At 38.5% G+C, this 13,370-nt stretch overlaps 1 protein-coding gene across 49 annotated transcripts in view; it reads right to left on the minus strand.

The window, feature by feature from the left end:
• Positions 1-13,370, minus strand: part of RIMS2 (regulating synaptic membrane exocytosis 2) — an 814,155-nt gene that overhangs the window by 7,983 nt on the left and 792,802 nt on the right. For 47 of the 49 annotated variants that reach the window (XM_075582507.1, XM_075582513.1, XM_075582509.1 and 44 more), the window contains 3 exons: positions 8,785-8,926; positions 6,230-6,342; positions 2,847-2,948 (listed from right to left, as the gene is read on the minus strand). In XM_075582507.1, the coding sequence (XP_075438622.1) occupies positions 2,847-2,948; positions 6,230-6,342; positions 8,785-8,926 (357 nt within the window). Of the gene's footprint in view, positions 1-2,846; positions 2,949-6,229; positions 6,343-8,784; positions 8,927-13,370 lie in introns of those variants that run through there. The other 2 variants (XM_075582506.1, XM_075582537.1) reach the window with 2 other exon arrangements.

Here is a 13,370-nt window from a genome sequence, read left to right on the forward strand (position 1 = left end):
ACCAGTTACAGTTGGACTTAAAAAAATAATAATAATAATAATGTCATATCATTGGGGTTTTCCTTTTTGGGGGAAGTATCGCAGTTGGTTTAATGAATGGTCATAGTGTTTAGAGGACCAAGTTTCAACAATAGAAATCACAATCCAAGGAATGGAACAGCCACAGAGGCAGCTTCCCCAACCAAAGTCAAGTGTAATCAAGAACAACAGAAGATCACTGGATTCTTGGTTTTCTACTTCGCCTACAATCTAATGACTAAATATGCTGCAGTTCAGAGAGATCGCGAGTCCATCAATTATTATGATGCAGCCTGTACCTTAAATTGGCTATAAATAATGTTAGCAATGACTTGATTCTGTCATGTCCAGGGACTCATCTGAAAAACAGTCATTTATTTTCAGATTCGATCTACAAGATCCTTTTTTTAGCAAAAGTTATGTTCTGGCAGTTACCCTCTATTTAGGTCTTCACAACAGTAGAATGTTTTGGATATCACATGGTAAAGTTTCATTTGTTATTCTGACCTTTGCGTATTTAAATTTTCCTTTTAACATTCTCTACCAAGTTAAGATACTCATTTACGATCATTGTTATGCAAATTCTTTTAATTATAGTAATCAATGGTTATACATTATATTATTGTTCAAAGAGGTTTTTGGGAGCAGAATTATATTGTATACTTTTTCCTTCCTTTGGTGTCAATTTGAGGAGGTTGTTTTAGTCTCTGACATTATTTCCCTTTGAACAGTCCCTGGCTGGGGGCCGTATCCGGATGTGAAGGGTGGAACGGAACAGGTTCTCTCTTATGTAAATATTCATTCATTGACCAGTATATAAGATGCATAGTCTCGTCCATGTTCTTAAGATCAGTGCCATGAAAATTGTTTCTCTCAATGTCAAATGCTTTAATTTCTCCTTAAGGGATTTTGAGCTGATATTGTTTTATGTCAAGAAACTCACTTAAGAATTTAGGAATAGATTTTTTTTCCCCACAACTCTTGATGGAAGATGCTGAAGCTAGCAAAGTCAGCTATCCAAGTAGCCTAACAAGTCTCATTTCACCTACATCTACAAAAAGTGATTATGGATAAAGAGGGGAGGTACAATGGGATCAGAGGCCTAATAGATGGTACACTGTATGATCCTAATGACAATTAATCTCAATTCTGTAACATGTCTCCAGTAATTGCTGAGGAGGCTGTGGGGAGCAGGGTATCATGACTCAAATCTGGTGGGGCTGCCCTGGCTGGATTGCACATTTTTGGAAACAAGAAATCACATTTGGAATATTTTATCCATAGATTTATCCCAGACCTTCTATTTGGATCGTTCTATTAAAAGACTTTATTCTAGGAAGAATATGTTGACATCTACTCACAGCCGCAAGGTGTTGTGTGGCAGCCGCATGGAAGATAACTCATTCTCCTTTCCTGCAACATTGGAGGGAATGGGTCTAGGACATTTTTTAATTGGAGAGGCTCACTAGTGAAGTACATAATTCAGGCCTAAAATTAAAACAGACTGTTTCCTTGGAATTACAAAATGAGTCCCATAATGATTAAACCATCCCCAAATTCCCTAATATTATTAAATATGTTTTATTGTAAAGATCTTTTTTGTCTCAATCTCTAGCAAGTTCAACTCAGGACAGCTGTGTGTGATCGGACTCACACGGGTCTCAACCCTGAATGCTGTAGTGTGCAGTTTTAGCACTGAATTGGCTAAAAGAACTAGAAATTTGTGAGTGCGATGCCATTTTTTAATTTTTGTCTTTTAAGTTTAGAACGTATTACACTATATCCGTGTTGTAGAGATAAAAGTCATTAACTACATTCTTTGAGTACTTAGGAACGGCTGCTATTAAATGTTCTTTTTGACATTATTTCAATATCATACTTCACGAGTTTTATGTTTTGGTTACTCTGAACTATAACTAAATAGGCACCTATTGAGTTTTTCAATAGAAATACTGTATCAAGAAAATCCAAATCAGGAAGTGCTTTTTTTGACAAAAAAAAACGCACTTAATGAGTTTTACCTCTACAGCGACGATAGACTCTTATTTTACCTATGTGGGGAATGGTTCTGCAAGCAAACTGGTCAATCTCCAGTGTCCGAATCAAAGAAAGTGAAGATAGTGAAACCACTATAAATATACTTCTACATGCTGGGTGAGAGACACAAATTAGGAATTTTCCACCTGCAAATCTTCAATATTTAAGACAATCTTGGGCCAGGGAGAACTACAACATCCAAAGATCTAAGTGACGGATTTTGAGAGAATCCGTACATTTTCCGGGCAACAAGCACTTCATAGAGACTATTCGATGCACACAAATGTATTGTATTTGTTATTTTAAATGTAATTATTGAGCATCATAGGAATTATCACCACTGGTGGTTTGTGTAGATATTCTTTGGGTAGAGCGCTTTGCATATAGATCACATTTCTGTAGTTGCAACAGTGTATATTTGCCATCTTACATTTAGACATTTCCATTTCCTCTACGTGCTTAATTTTCAGCAGATTGGTTTAAGGCGAGCCTTTTGCGCGATTCTGGTCTTTAACTATCTGAGAACAAATGTACTCGCATCTTCCCCTCTCGTTGGTGTAGTTTGTGCGTCCTTGCGATTTGTATGGCGTCACTTTTTGATTTTATTGTATAAGATTATATTTCACCAGATATTTTCTGTATCAAATGTAAACATTTTTTTTTTTTTAAAGAAATTAATTCAAAGAATAAATTAAGCCCAAACTAACATAGGCAGAGTAGTATAACATCATTGACACGTCAGAGGATATTTCCTTCACATGGTGCCAGTTACCAGAGCATGGGATTGTTACCTGGCAGTGTCTTTGAGCCTGGTTTTACAACAAGACCACGGGCTCGAATAACTTCCACCTCCAATTTCCCTTTTTTGTCCATCATTCCAATCTGAATGTCTCCTGTTGGAAAAAAACAGGAAGGAAAGCAATTTACTTTTGATATTCACCAATGTTCAGAAACAACAGTAACCTGAAATGAAATGAAAGGATAACCCTACAGAGCATAGAAAGACTTCAGTTTCTTACGGTGAACATAGAAAGTTGCTTACTTAACCCCTTCAGCACCAGAGGGGTACCCAACGCATTGCTAGGCGCTATACCACAGATAGCCAAACTGAGCTAATGGCAGTAGTATGTTTACTATGTTAACTTGAGATGAATGAAGCCTTAAGAATAGAGGAAGTCAAGCAAATATTTTTTAAAGTTATCTTCACAAGGCTTGTAAACATTCTAATCTGAAGGTTTGGGTGGGGGTTTCTGCATCTTTCTTTGTAACTTTGCCCAAGTGATGCTCAAACATTGACAACATCACCAAAAGTCTGATAATCTCATCATAGGGATGCAGCAAACAGAACTGACACTTTCCCCCTTCGTGTTGGGAGTCCCAAATGTCACTGAAAACAAAGGAACCTTGTAAGGTCTTTGAAACTAGATTTAAAATAGTTATCCTTGTCTGATAATGTTAAAGAAGATTTTAAAAAACTATACCTGTTTGAAAGGTGTAAATCTAGTCTTAAATCAACTAAATCTTCCACTTCCTCTCTGGGAAGTGTCTTTCCCTCTGGGGTTGTGTCTTTTAGCCACTGCCCCTGAAACTGAAGACCATGGCAAGTGGCAAATGTACAGCTACCAAATGTCGTGGTTTACCTGGGAGAGCCTGGTTTGCAAATGTATGAACAAATGGGTCGAGAATAACTGTAAACTGGAGATTGGTAAAATCATATATCTAATGTATATACTGTAGTACTGTATGTGTGCATATATACAGTGACAAGAAAATTGATCAACCTCTAAGGATTTTCAGATATTTCAAACCTAAAATGTTATTAGATCTTAATCTAAGGCCTCATCCAGGGTTCCGGCGGGCGTGCTGAGGCTCAGGGAAAGAGGGTGCTTTCCCTGGCCTTAGACAGCGCGCCGTCAGGGGGCGTGTCGGGGGCAGGCCAGTGACGTCACGGAGCTGGTTCGCCCTCATTGGGCGAACCGCTCACGTGACCGACCCTGCGCTCCGGCAAGCGCGTGATTTTAAAAATTACCTAAGACCTACGCTTCCGCGCGCTTGCGGAAGCGTAGGCGAGCCCCTACTAAAGCGGCTCTCATTGCGGTTGTAGGGGCTCACAGGTAAGTGCAAGCGCACCTCAGCACGTAAGCGCTGACCATGCCCGAGGCCTAAGTCATAATAATAGATAAAGATAACCTGATCAAATAAATGACACAAAAACATGATACTTTCCAACATTTATTTATCCACAAGGGATTCAACTTTCAATATCCATGTGTGAAAAGTATGTACCTTTAGCTTCAGCACCTGGTGGCACTCCCTTGAGCAGCAATGACTTCCACTAAGCCTTTACTATAACTGCTGGTCAATCTCTCACATCAGTTTTGAGGAACTTTGGTCCATTCCTCCTTACAGAACTGCTTCAACTCAGTGACATTTGAGAGTTTCCTTGCATGGACAGCTTGCTTCAGGTCCTGCCACAACATTTCAATGGGGTTTAGATCCGGACTTTGACTAGGCCATTCTTAAATGTGGAATTTCTTCTTCTGCAGCTATTTTTTTGTAGATCTACTTGTATGTTTAGGATCATTGTCTTGCTGCATGACCCACTTTCAGTCCAGCATTAGCTCACGGATTGATGGCCTGATATTCTCCTCTAGAATCTTCTGATACAAGGCAGAATTCATGATTGCGTCAATGATGGCGAGCCGTCCAGGTCCTGAGGTAGCAAAGCAGCCTGAACCATCACACTCCCACCACCATGCTTGATGGTTGGTATGAGGTTCTTCTGTTCAAACAAAGTGTTTGGTTTTCGCTAAACATAACGTTTCTCATTGAGGCCAAAAAGTTCTACCTTTGACCTGTCTGTCCAGAGAACATTGTTCCAGAAGTCTTGTGGATCATCTATGTTGAACTTCAGACTGGCAGCAATGTTCTTTTTAGAGAGCAGTGGTTTCCTCCTGGCTATCCTTCCATGAACACCATTCTTGTTCAGTCTTTTTCGGATAGTGGAGTCATGAACACTCACATTAGCCAAGGTAAGTGGCCTGCAAATCCTTGGATGTGATTCTTTGTGACTTCCTGCATGATTTGCTGGTTTGTTCTTGGAGAGATTTAGGTAGGATGTCTAACAGTGGATTGGTGGAGCCCCAAATCCATATAAATGTTTTTTTAACCTTTTCTTGACTGATGAGCATCAATTACTGCTTTTCTGAGGTCATCAGAGATTTATTTTGATTGTGACTTGACATGCTTCCACACACCTATATGGTGAAGACCAAACTCACAAAGTTTCTGATCTTTATATAGAGTGGGGCCTACCAAACTCACCCCTACAGATCGATCTAATTATTTAAACACCTGATTCTAATTATCCTCTTTAATTTAGCTGATAGCTGATAAAACCAGGGGTTTAATAACTTTTGCACATACCCTGACTCGTAATTACTCATTGTTTGTCAAATTCATATATCGTTTTGTTTCAAAAGACATGGAATTGGTTACTATAAACCCTATTGGATCTTTAAGAAAAGACTGGTTTTGATTCAAGAAGGGCATTGGGCTTTCAAAAATTTTCTTGCCACTGTATATGTATGTATGTCTTTATTTATATAGCGCCATTAATGTACATAGCACTTCACAGCAGTAATGCATGTGACATAATCATATAAATAACAAATAATACAAATAACACATAATGGGAAGTGCTTCAGACATAAAAGTAACATTTAGGAAAAGGAGTCCCTGTCCCGAAGAGCTTACAATTGAATTGGTAAGTAGGAAGAATGTACAGAGACAGTAGGAAGGTGTTCTGGTAAATGTTTCTGCAGGGGGCCAAGTTTGATGTATGAGCCACAAAGCTACGCATATGTTCATTAAAGAGGTGGGTTTTAAGATGGGTTTTAAAGGATAAGGTTATTATGCACAAACTTAGTTCTCCAAAGAAGGGCAATGCTCTCCAGTTACTGAAGAAATACTATAGACATTGCTTGTGGTCTAAAAACAACTATTAAAAAGTGATGGATGTGTTGTTAATAGTGCATGTGCCTTTGTACATTGGAGCCTCAATTAAAAGTTGGTTGTAATTGTCATACTTTTGATGTGTCATTACTGGACACTTAAGTTAAGGCACAAATAACTGGTGGTACCAAATTTGGTAGAGTATATGAAAAGAACTTACCCATAGAAGGTGTTGCCAAAGTCTGGCGGCCAACCAACTGGGCAGGACCAAGGCCATCCAAAAAGTCACTGAACTGGCTATCAGAACCCAACCGGACACCAGGAAAAATGAGACTAAAGAAAGCAAAAATATTATTGCAATAATTTATGTATATTTACCACTTTCTGTACATTTAATTTCTGCTTATTAACTTAAAGCATAATTGTCTCATATACAATTGTATTATATTATACATTTGAAAGATATCACTGTTGACTTTCACGCTCAGAATACATGCAAACCCAATTTAAAAAAATGCTTTTTATATTTCTACATGACATGAAAAAAAGAATAAAATCTGAAGCTCTTAAACAAATGTTTTAACCTACAAAGGCACTGGTGTTATTGGTTCATCATGGGAGTCTTTTGTAGAAATTGTTGCGCACAAGGGTTTTTAGAGTAGAAAAAAAATATATATATATATATATATATATATATATATATTTATATATATTTTTTTTTTTGGACCCATCTGAAGACCCAGGTGGTCTGAAAGTTCGTCAACATCATTTGTGAAGAACTTTTATATTGGTTCAATACGTATATCACAGGCTGCCGAAAGTCTAGTTCACTCCAAAGCCAATACGCCTCTGGGGGCAAGATTCACCAAGTTCTGTTAAATCAGGGCCAATAGTGTGGCGTTATCTAAAACAGAAACAGCCCTTATTTTCCCTGAGTTAACAACTTTTCACCAAGATAATCATATGCAAAAAGAATGTAGCTCATTACTGTAGGGTTAACTGTACTTTATTTGCGGGTGGCGACATGTAATGTGACGTTATTTAAGTCTTGGTGTTTCTGCCACCCAGACCCAGAAATAGACCTTTTGCTGGAGAGGGAGAAACAGAATTCCTAGAATAGTTTATCAAATAAAATGTTATCAACTTTTTAATATACAGTTGTAACCATCTAGTTGCCAAAGTGGCCAGCCAATCATGCGCAACCCATGACTATCTGGCCACTAAGTACTACAAAGGAGTTAGAATATTCCTAAAACTAGACTACCAAACCACCCTTGTCTACAGCCCTGTTATACAGCATTTTTTATTTATAAAATATTTTATCAGGAAATCATGAATTGAGAGTTACTTGTTTTAAGTATGTCCTTGGTAAATAGGAATGCAAGTAATTCTTATAGAGGGACTGGGGGGTGGAGGGTGTTGGGTGAGATGGAATGAGGTGGTGGTGATGGGTAATGGTTGTAGGTGCCTCAGGGAAGGTTGGCCAATGCCCTCTTGAGGGGGAAACTTATGGGATAATGCTTTGTTTGCCTTAGGGGCTAGCTAGATTGATAAGCAAAGCCATATTAGCCTCTTTGGTGTACAAAGGGTGGTAGGTAGTCCATTTTTAAGAATGTATCAACGCCTTTGTAGTGGCCAAAAATTGTCCATGACTAGCTGGTCACCTGTGCTACCATGGTATTAATATGTTTAAAAGTTTGTTTCATTAATTTTTACTATCTAGTCCAATTATTCTCTCCTCTCTCCAACAAATGCCCTCTTTCAGGGCCTTGATGGGAGTTACGACAGTTACGTATGACCTAAATATTGTTACGTGTATTCCTGGCATTTACCTTAACAGAGCTTTGTGAATATGGGATGAATATTATTTAGGATTATTAGCGGCGCAAAAAATTGATGAGAACACTAGCCAGTGTGCTCTAAAGAAAATTCACTTATATGCACACCACATGGGGTGTTAAATATAGCTTTTATTAGTTACATCAAACATATATCCCTGAATGCAAGTATAACAGTAATTAAAAAATCAAACAGTGTGGTGATGAGCCAAAAAGTCCCTATTCATAAATAATCTGACATAGACAACTGCTTGTCAGATATGGGAAGTCGAGGACTAATTAAGCAATGATGGTACAGTAAATAACTATCAATACCAGAGGCAAAACACAGCTAGACACCTAAATAGTGCTGTTGTGTGGAAATGAACTACAGAGCAGATAGATGGTGCAATCTTATAGTATAGTAAGGTGTAGCTGATAAAGATATTATGCAATATCAACCCTTTTCCCCCATACGGGAATAGGGATTTTTTGGCTCATCACCACACTGTTTGGTTGATTTTTTTAATTACTGTTATACTTACATTCAGGGATATATGTTTGATGTAACTAATAAAAGCTATATTTTACACCCCATGTGGGGTGCATTTAAGAGAATTTTCTTTAGAGCACACTGTCTAGTGTTCTCATCATTTTTCTGATTCACTTTTGATTCACAGTTTTCAAATTTATTTATTATCACCACTATTTATTAAAAAAAAATATTAGTATGGTCTCTAGTTGATCACTCCCTATCATCCCTCCCATTTCTTATTAGTATCGCATGAAGAATAATGGCTGTCAAAAATAATGCTACGTTATTTGCTTTCGTGAGTACTGCGTTATGATTAACGGCTGTTAAATGAAGCTAACACAATGTGAAATAGGTAGCGGAGCTTAGTGAATCTTGCCCTAAGACTCTAGACGAAAAGGATATCAAAGAAAGGTATCCACTTACTTTCCCTCTGAGCTGTAACTGTTCATACTTCCATCTGTAGACTCTCTACTTGCTTGTCGTGTCATCCAGTTTCTCATTTCCACCGCCAGTCCAGTCTCCGTGCTTCTCTGGATGGTGCTTCTCAGCTTCTTACCTCCAACTTCTGAAAACAAAGTTTGAGTCATTTGACGGCAACGCATAACATCTTCGCCGCCTTTGTGTTTTATATTTCTGCACTGCTAGACTTGATAATACAGCTCAACCCCCTTATAACGCTGTGCTTGGGGTCCAATGAATCACATCGCGTTATAAGCGGATTGCGTTAGAAATAATGTACAATTGTATGCATTGTACAATAAAGTATTTAAGATAACAATAATCGTGTTGTAAAGTATTCATAAATACGAAAATTGGAAGCCACGCTTGCATCGCGTTATAAGCGGATTCGCGTTGTAACAGATCGCGTTATAGCGGGGCTGAGCTGTACTATGGAAATACTGCTCTGAGTGTTTATATTAGGATCCTCAGATCTCAACTACTTGGGATACAGTAAGTGTACATTATCAAAAATACAAATTCAAGGTAACAGACATACGAATAACAAAATAAATACAATAAAATACATATACACATACTCTTTTGGTTTGCTTGTTTGTTTTTTCACTGCTTACATTGTCCATTTATTTACTTTATTACAACTCAGCCTTTGAATATGGAAGCAGACAGCTGACTCCCCATGTTGGTTCAATGAGCTTGAAATGTAATCACTGTGACACAACCAAGACTTATACAATGTGACACTGGTAGAGAATATTCAAAAATCAGGATAAGTATATCAAGCTCATTTCAATTACTCTCGACCGCAAAACACAAGTGGTGTCTATGGTATCATTGATCCTGTAACTCAACAAATCTTTTCTCATTTTCATTATTGATATTTGTTGTCTACTATAACAAATTGTACCCTTTCCTGTTCTTTGATCATAAAACTAAATATATCTAATGCTTTCACTTTCATTCATTGCTACCCCTTTCAAATTGCACATACTGTATGTACACTATATATTTAATATGAACACACAGCAGCTGCATTAGAAATCTTTGCATTAGAGATTGCATTGAGCACCTTGCTAACCAAACTTGCTACTATTAATTCAGTGTAGCTCATAAAAATATCTACAGTACAGATAACTAAACCACCTGGTGAAAGGTCCAGGGATGGACCTGAAATGTATTCTCTGAATATTACGTCACCAAATAAACTACTGTACATGTTTCATAAGTAGAGCTCTATGAAGTTTTTTTTTTACTTTTAAAGTAATATTTTCACAAGGGGGTTTAACTTTCTTTTTTTTTTCAAGATAACCACACCAGACACAAAGAAGACACTTTCGGAATATCAAAGTACACACCGGCTTCTCCTGCTGCTCTGAAACTGCTTTGTGATTTTCATAATTAACTTTCTGGAATGTTCTATTTTCTATTACAGGACGGCGCAGTGCGTTGTGGGGCCGCGCAATGCGTTGTAGTGTAGGGCCTTTAGCTGCTCAGAAAAGAACACAGGATACAATCTTACAGCTGAAGTGACGAGTCATTTCCGTATGATGTGTCTGTGCATTAAGCATCAATCGGAAAACACTTTGGAAAGGGAATTGTAAAGAATGTGCACGGCAAAGGATAAAAATATAAGCCCTCTTGTGAATCCAAAAAGAATGCTAATTATTTCCATGGTGTTAATGCCCTGAAAACCAGACTCAGATGCTGCGTGTGCCACTGAGGTGAATACGCTCACATACAGTAAATACGTTGACTAGCAATGAGGCAGTATATAGGATTTTGATTCGAAGTACTAAGGAAATATCTTGTGCACAGGTGACATTTGACATTAATACCGAAAAACAAAACTTACAGTATGCCCCAGCATACTCTGTCACCTTCAAAAATAATGACCACTTCAGCATTATACTCATCTGCATACATAACTGCCATAAAATAAACCATATCATGAACAAAAGCATTCGTTCATTCATTGTAAAAAGAAAGAGGGAAATGTGTCTTTATTTTCCACCGACTGCCTTCATACAGTATAAAGAAAGCATCTAAATAAAGATACATTCTTGATCCCCTAAGACTTTGTATATATAGTTGGATTTTATCTAGATACAAGCAAGTCATTCGGTGTCTGTCTGAGAGTCCCGTGTTTTTCCTCACGCAGAATGTATAATATCGTATGACATTAACTGTAATCATCTCTTTAGGCACCGCAGCTTAAAGCAGGTTTCAATGACATTTTCGGGAGAGATTTTGCGCAGGCTGGGGTGCTATTGGCTGGATCAACATAACATGACAGCAGTACTGTAGATGTTACTGTATTGCACATGAGCCACAGCAAATCAAGCAGAAGGAATGTATTTTGTATCACAGGCTTATGTACGGTCAAACCCCATTCATAAATAAAATGCACGTGAGTTTCTTAAACGTTAGGGCAGAGGTGCTGAACTAGACCCTCCTCCTCTAGACCCTCCAAACAGGTCAGGTTTTAAGGATATCCAAGCTTCAGCATAGGTGGCTCAATCAAAGTCTGAGCCTCTAATTGAGCCACCTGTGCTGAAGTTGGGATATCCTTAAAACCTGACCTGTTTGGAGGGTCTTGTGGACTAGAGTTAAGAACCCCTGCGTTAGGGGTTAATTATGAAAATCTCCCTTTTTGGGGAACTAATGGAAAGAAGACCAGACCAAAAAAAAACCCTAATTCAGCGCTGTTATTTTTTTCTTTCCTAATAAAACTGTAGCTGCTGATCGAAAGCGCCAGTTATTTTCTACTCTGTCAGATGCGTGGAAATTGTGCCAGTCCAATGGAGACACATGGTCATCCCATTCCGAGTGATGTAATAAACGTTCCCAGTAACAAAACATTCCCAGTATTGTGGCTCCTTCACTGCTACGAGAAGCAACTCACAAAACAGATAACAGATCCATCCAATCCACAAGCTGTGCTAGGAAACAAAAAAAAAGGTACATAACGTCCAACCAACTACTGTAAACAGAATTTGGAGATCAATTAAAGCTGCAATCACAGTAAACAAGGCACGTCCGTTTTGTTTGTGACTGGCAGCAGCCATTTTAAAATCCCATTCCTGGGATTTTCTATTTAATACAAAGTGCAACTATAGAAGTGGTCTGCATGACTAAAGAGAGCATGAGATGTGCTCCACCAATGTTACGTAAGAGAGACCGACTTAAAGGCTTACTACAAATAAGCCACAAACGTACCATGTAAATCAACTCCAGGAGTTAAGGACTTCTGGGGGGGGAAAAAAAACATGATTCACATCAGAAATCTAAAATAAGACTGCACATTAAGGGAAAACAATACAAAACGGGGACTAATCCAGCAAGCAAACCCAGTTTTCTTTTAATACAACTAAACCATGGAACCGGGCGTGTCACTTATTCACATACAGTATCTAAAAGGGCTGACACTCCTTATCCATGGGTTCAGTTGCACGAAATTAAACCTCACATGCGTTCAATACATTGGCAAATACAAATAGGACCTTCTCAGTAACTGAAGGGGTTGAAATACCACGAGTTCCATTTTTAAATGATTCCAAATTAAACAAATGTATAAATACCCTACAAACCATGAGAGGGAGACCGAGAGAATCACATTTTTGCAAAGTAAAGCGTGACCTATATACCTCCCCAAGCGCGCCTTTATACAACACGCGGAGAGATACCCGTGAAACAAACTGACCACACCGGAGATACCTGGGAAAGCTGCTAATTGTAATCATTTGACTTCTCCACCTCTCCTCCCCCCCCCCCCCCCCCACAGAGTCCAGTGGGACTTCAGCCGCATCTCTTGCAGAAGTATATAGTATTACCACTTGAAAAATTGGCCTTAAACAGCTTTGCGGTTATAGTTAACCCCTTTTGGGTTTTACAGGGGCCTGCAGTGCCCCTCTAGTGGTGAAAGGGTGAACACTGCAAAATTAGGCACCACACGGCTATATTTGCCATTGGTCAGAACATGGAGCAGTACTGGTATTATACCCGATTTCTAATCTTCATTCTGTTAAACGAGGGTGCAAAGAACTCTGAATTATATTATATATACTTTATTCTCTATATTCCATTTATATTGTTGACAATTTGGTTGCGATGTGTTGGAGACCAACCTAGCCAGGAAGAGGTGAATGAAACTATATTGCCATTTTTAGAAGTGACATTTCCCTCAAACATTATTTCAAGTAAATAACAGGAGAGAGCTCTTGGTTTTTGATTTTTGCAAATCTTCTCTAGGAATAATTCCATATGAATTCATAAAATCAAGATACCGCTTAATCATGACTTGCTACCAAATCTTAAAAAGGAGCTACTGTACCTCACACGGCCCCTCCCCACAAAAAACACCTAATGACAGGGGTGGCCAACTCCAGTCCCCAAGGACAGGTCAGGTTGAGGATATCCCTGCTTCAGCACAGGTGGTTCAATCAGTGGTTCAGTCTTTGACACTGATTGAGCTACCTGTGTCAGTGTGACACGCATTATGGCCGACTTAAGTATCTTTTTTAGAAACTCATATGGGTCGCCAGATCTATGAG

This window comes from Ascaphus truei, chromosome 2, assembly GCF_040206685.1.
Source record: "Ascaphus truei isolate aAscTru1 chromosome 2, aAscTru1.hap1, whole genome shotgun sequence".
NCBI classification, from domain to species: Eukaryota; Metazoa; Chordata; class Amphibia; order Anura; family Ascaphidae; genus Ascaphus; species Ascaphus truei.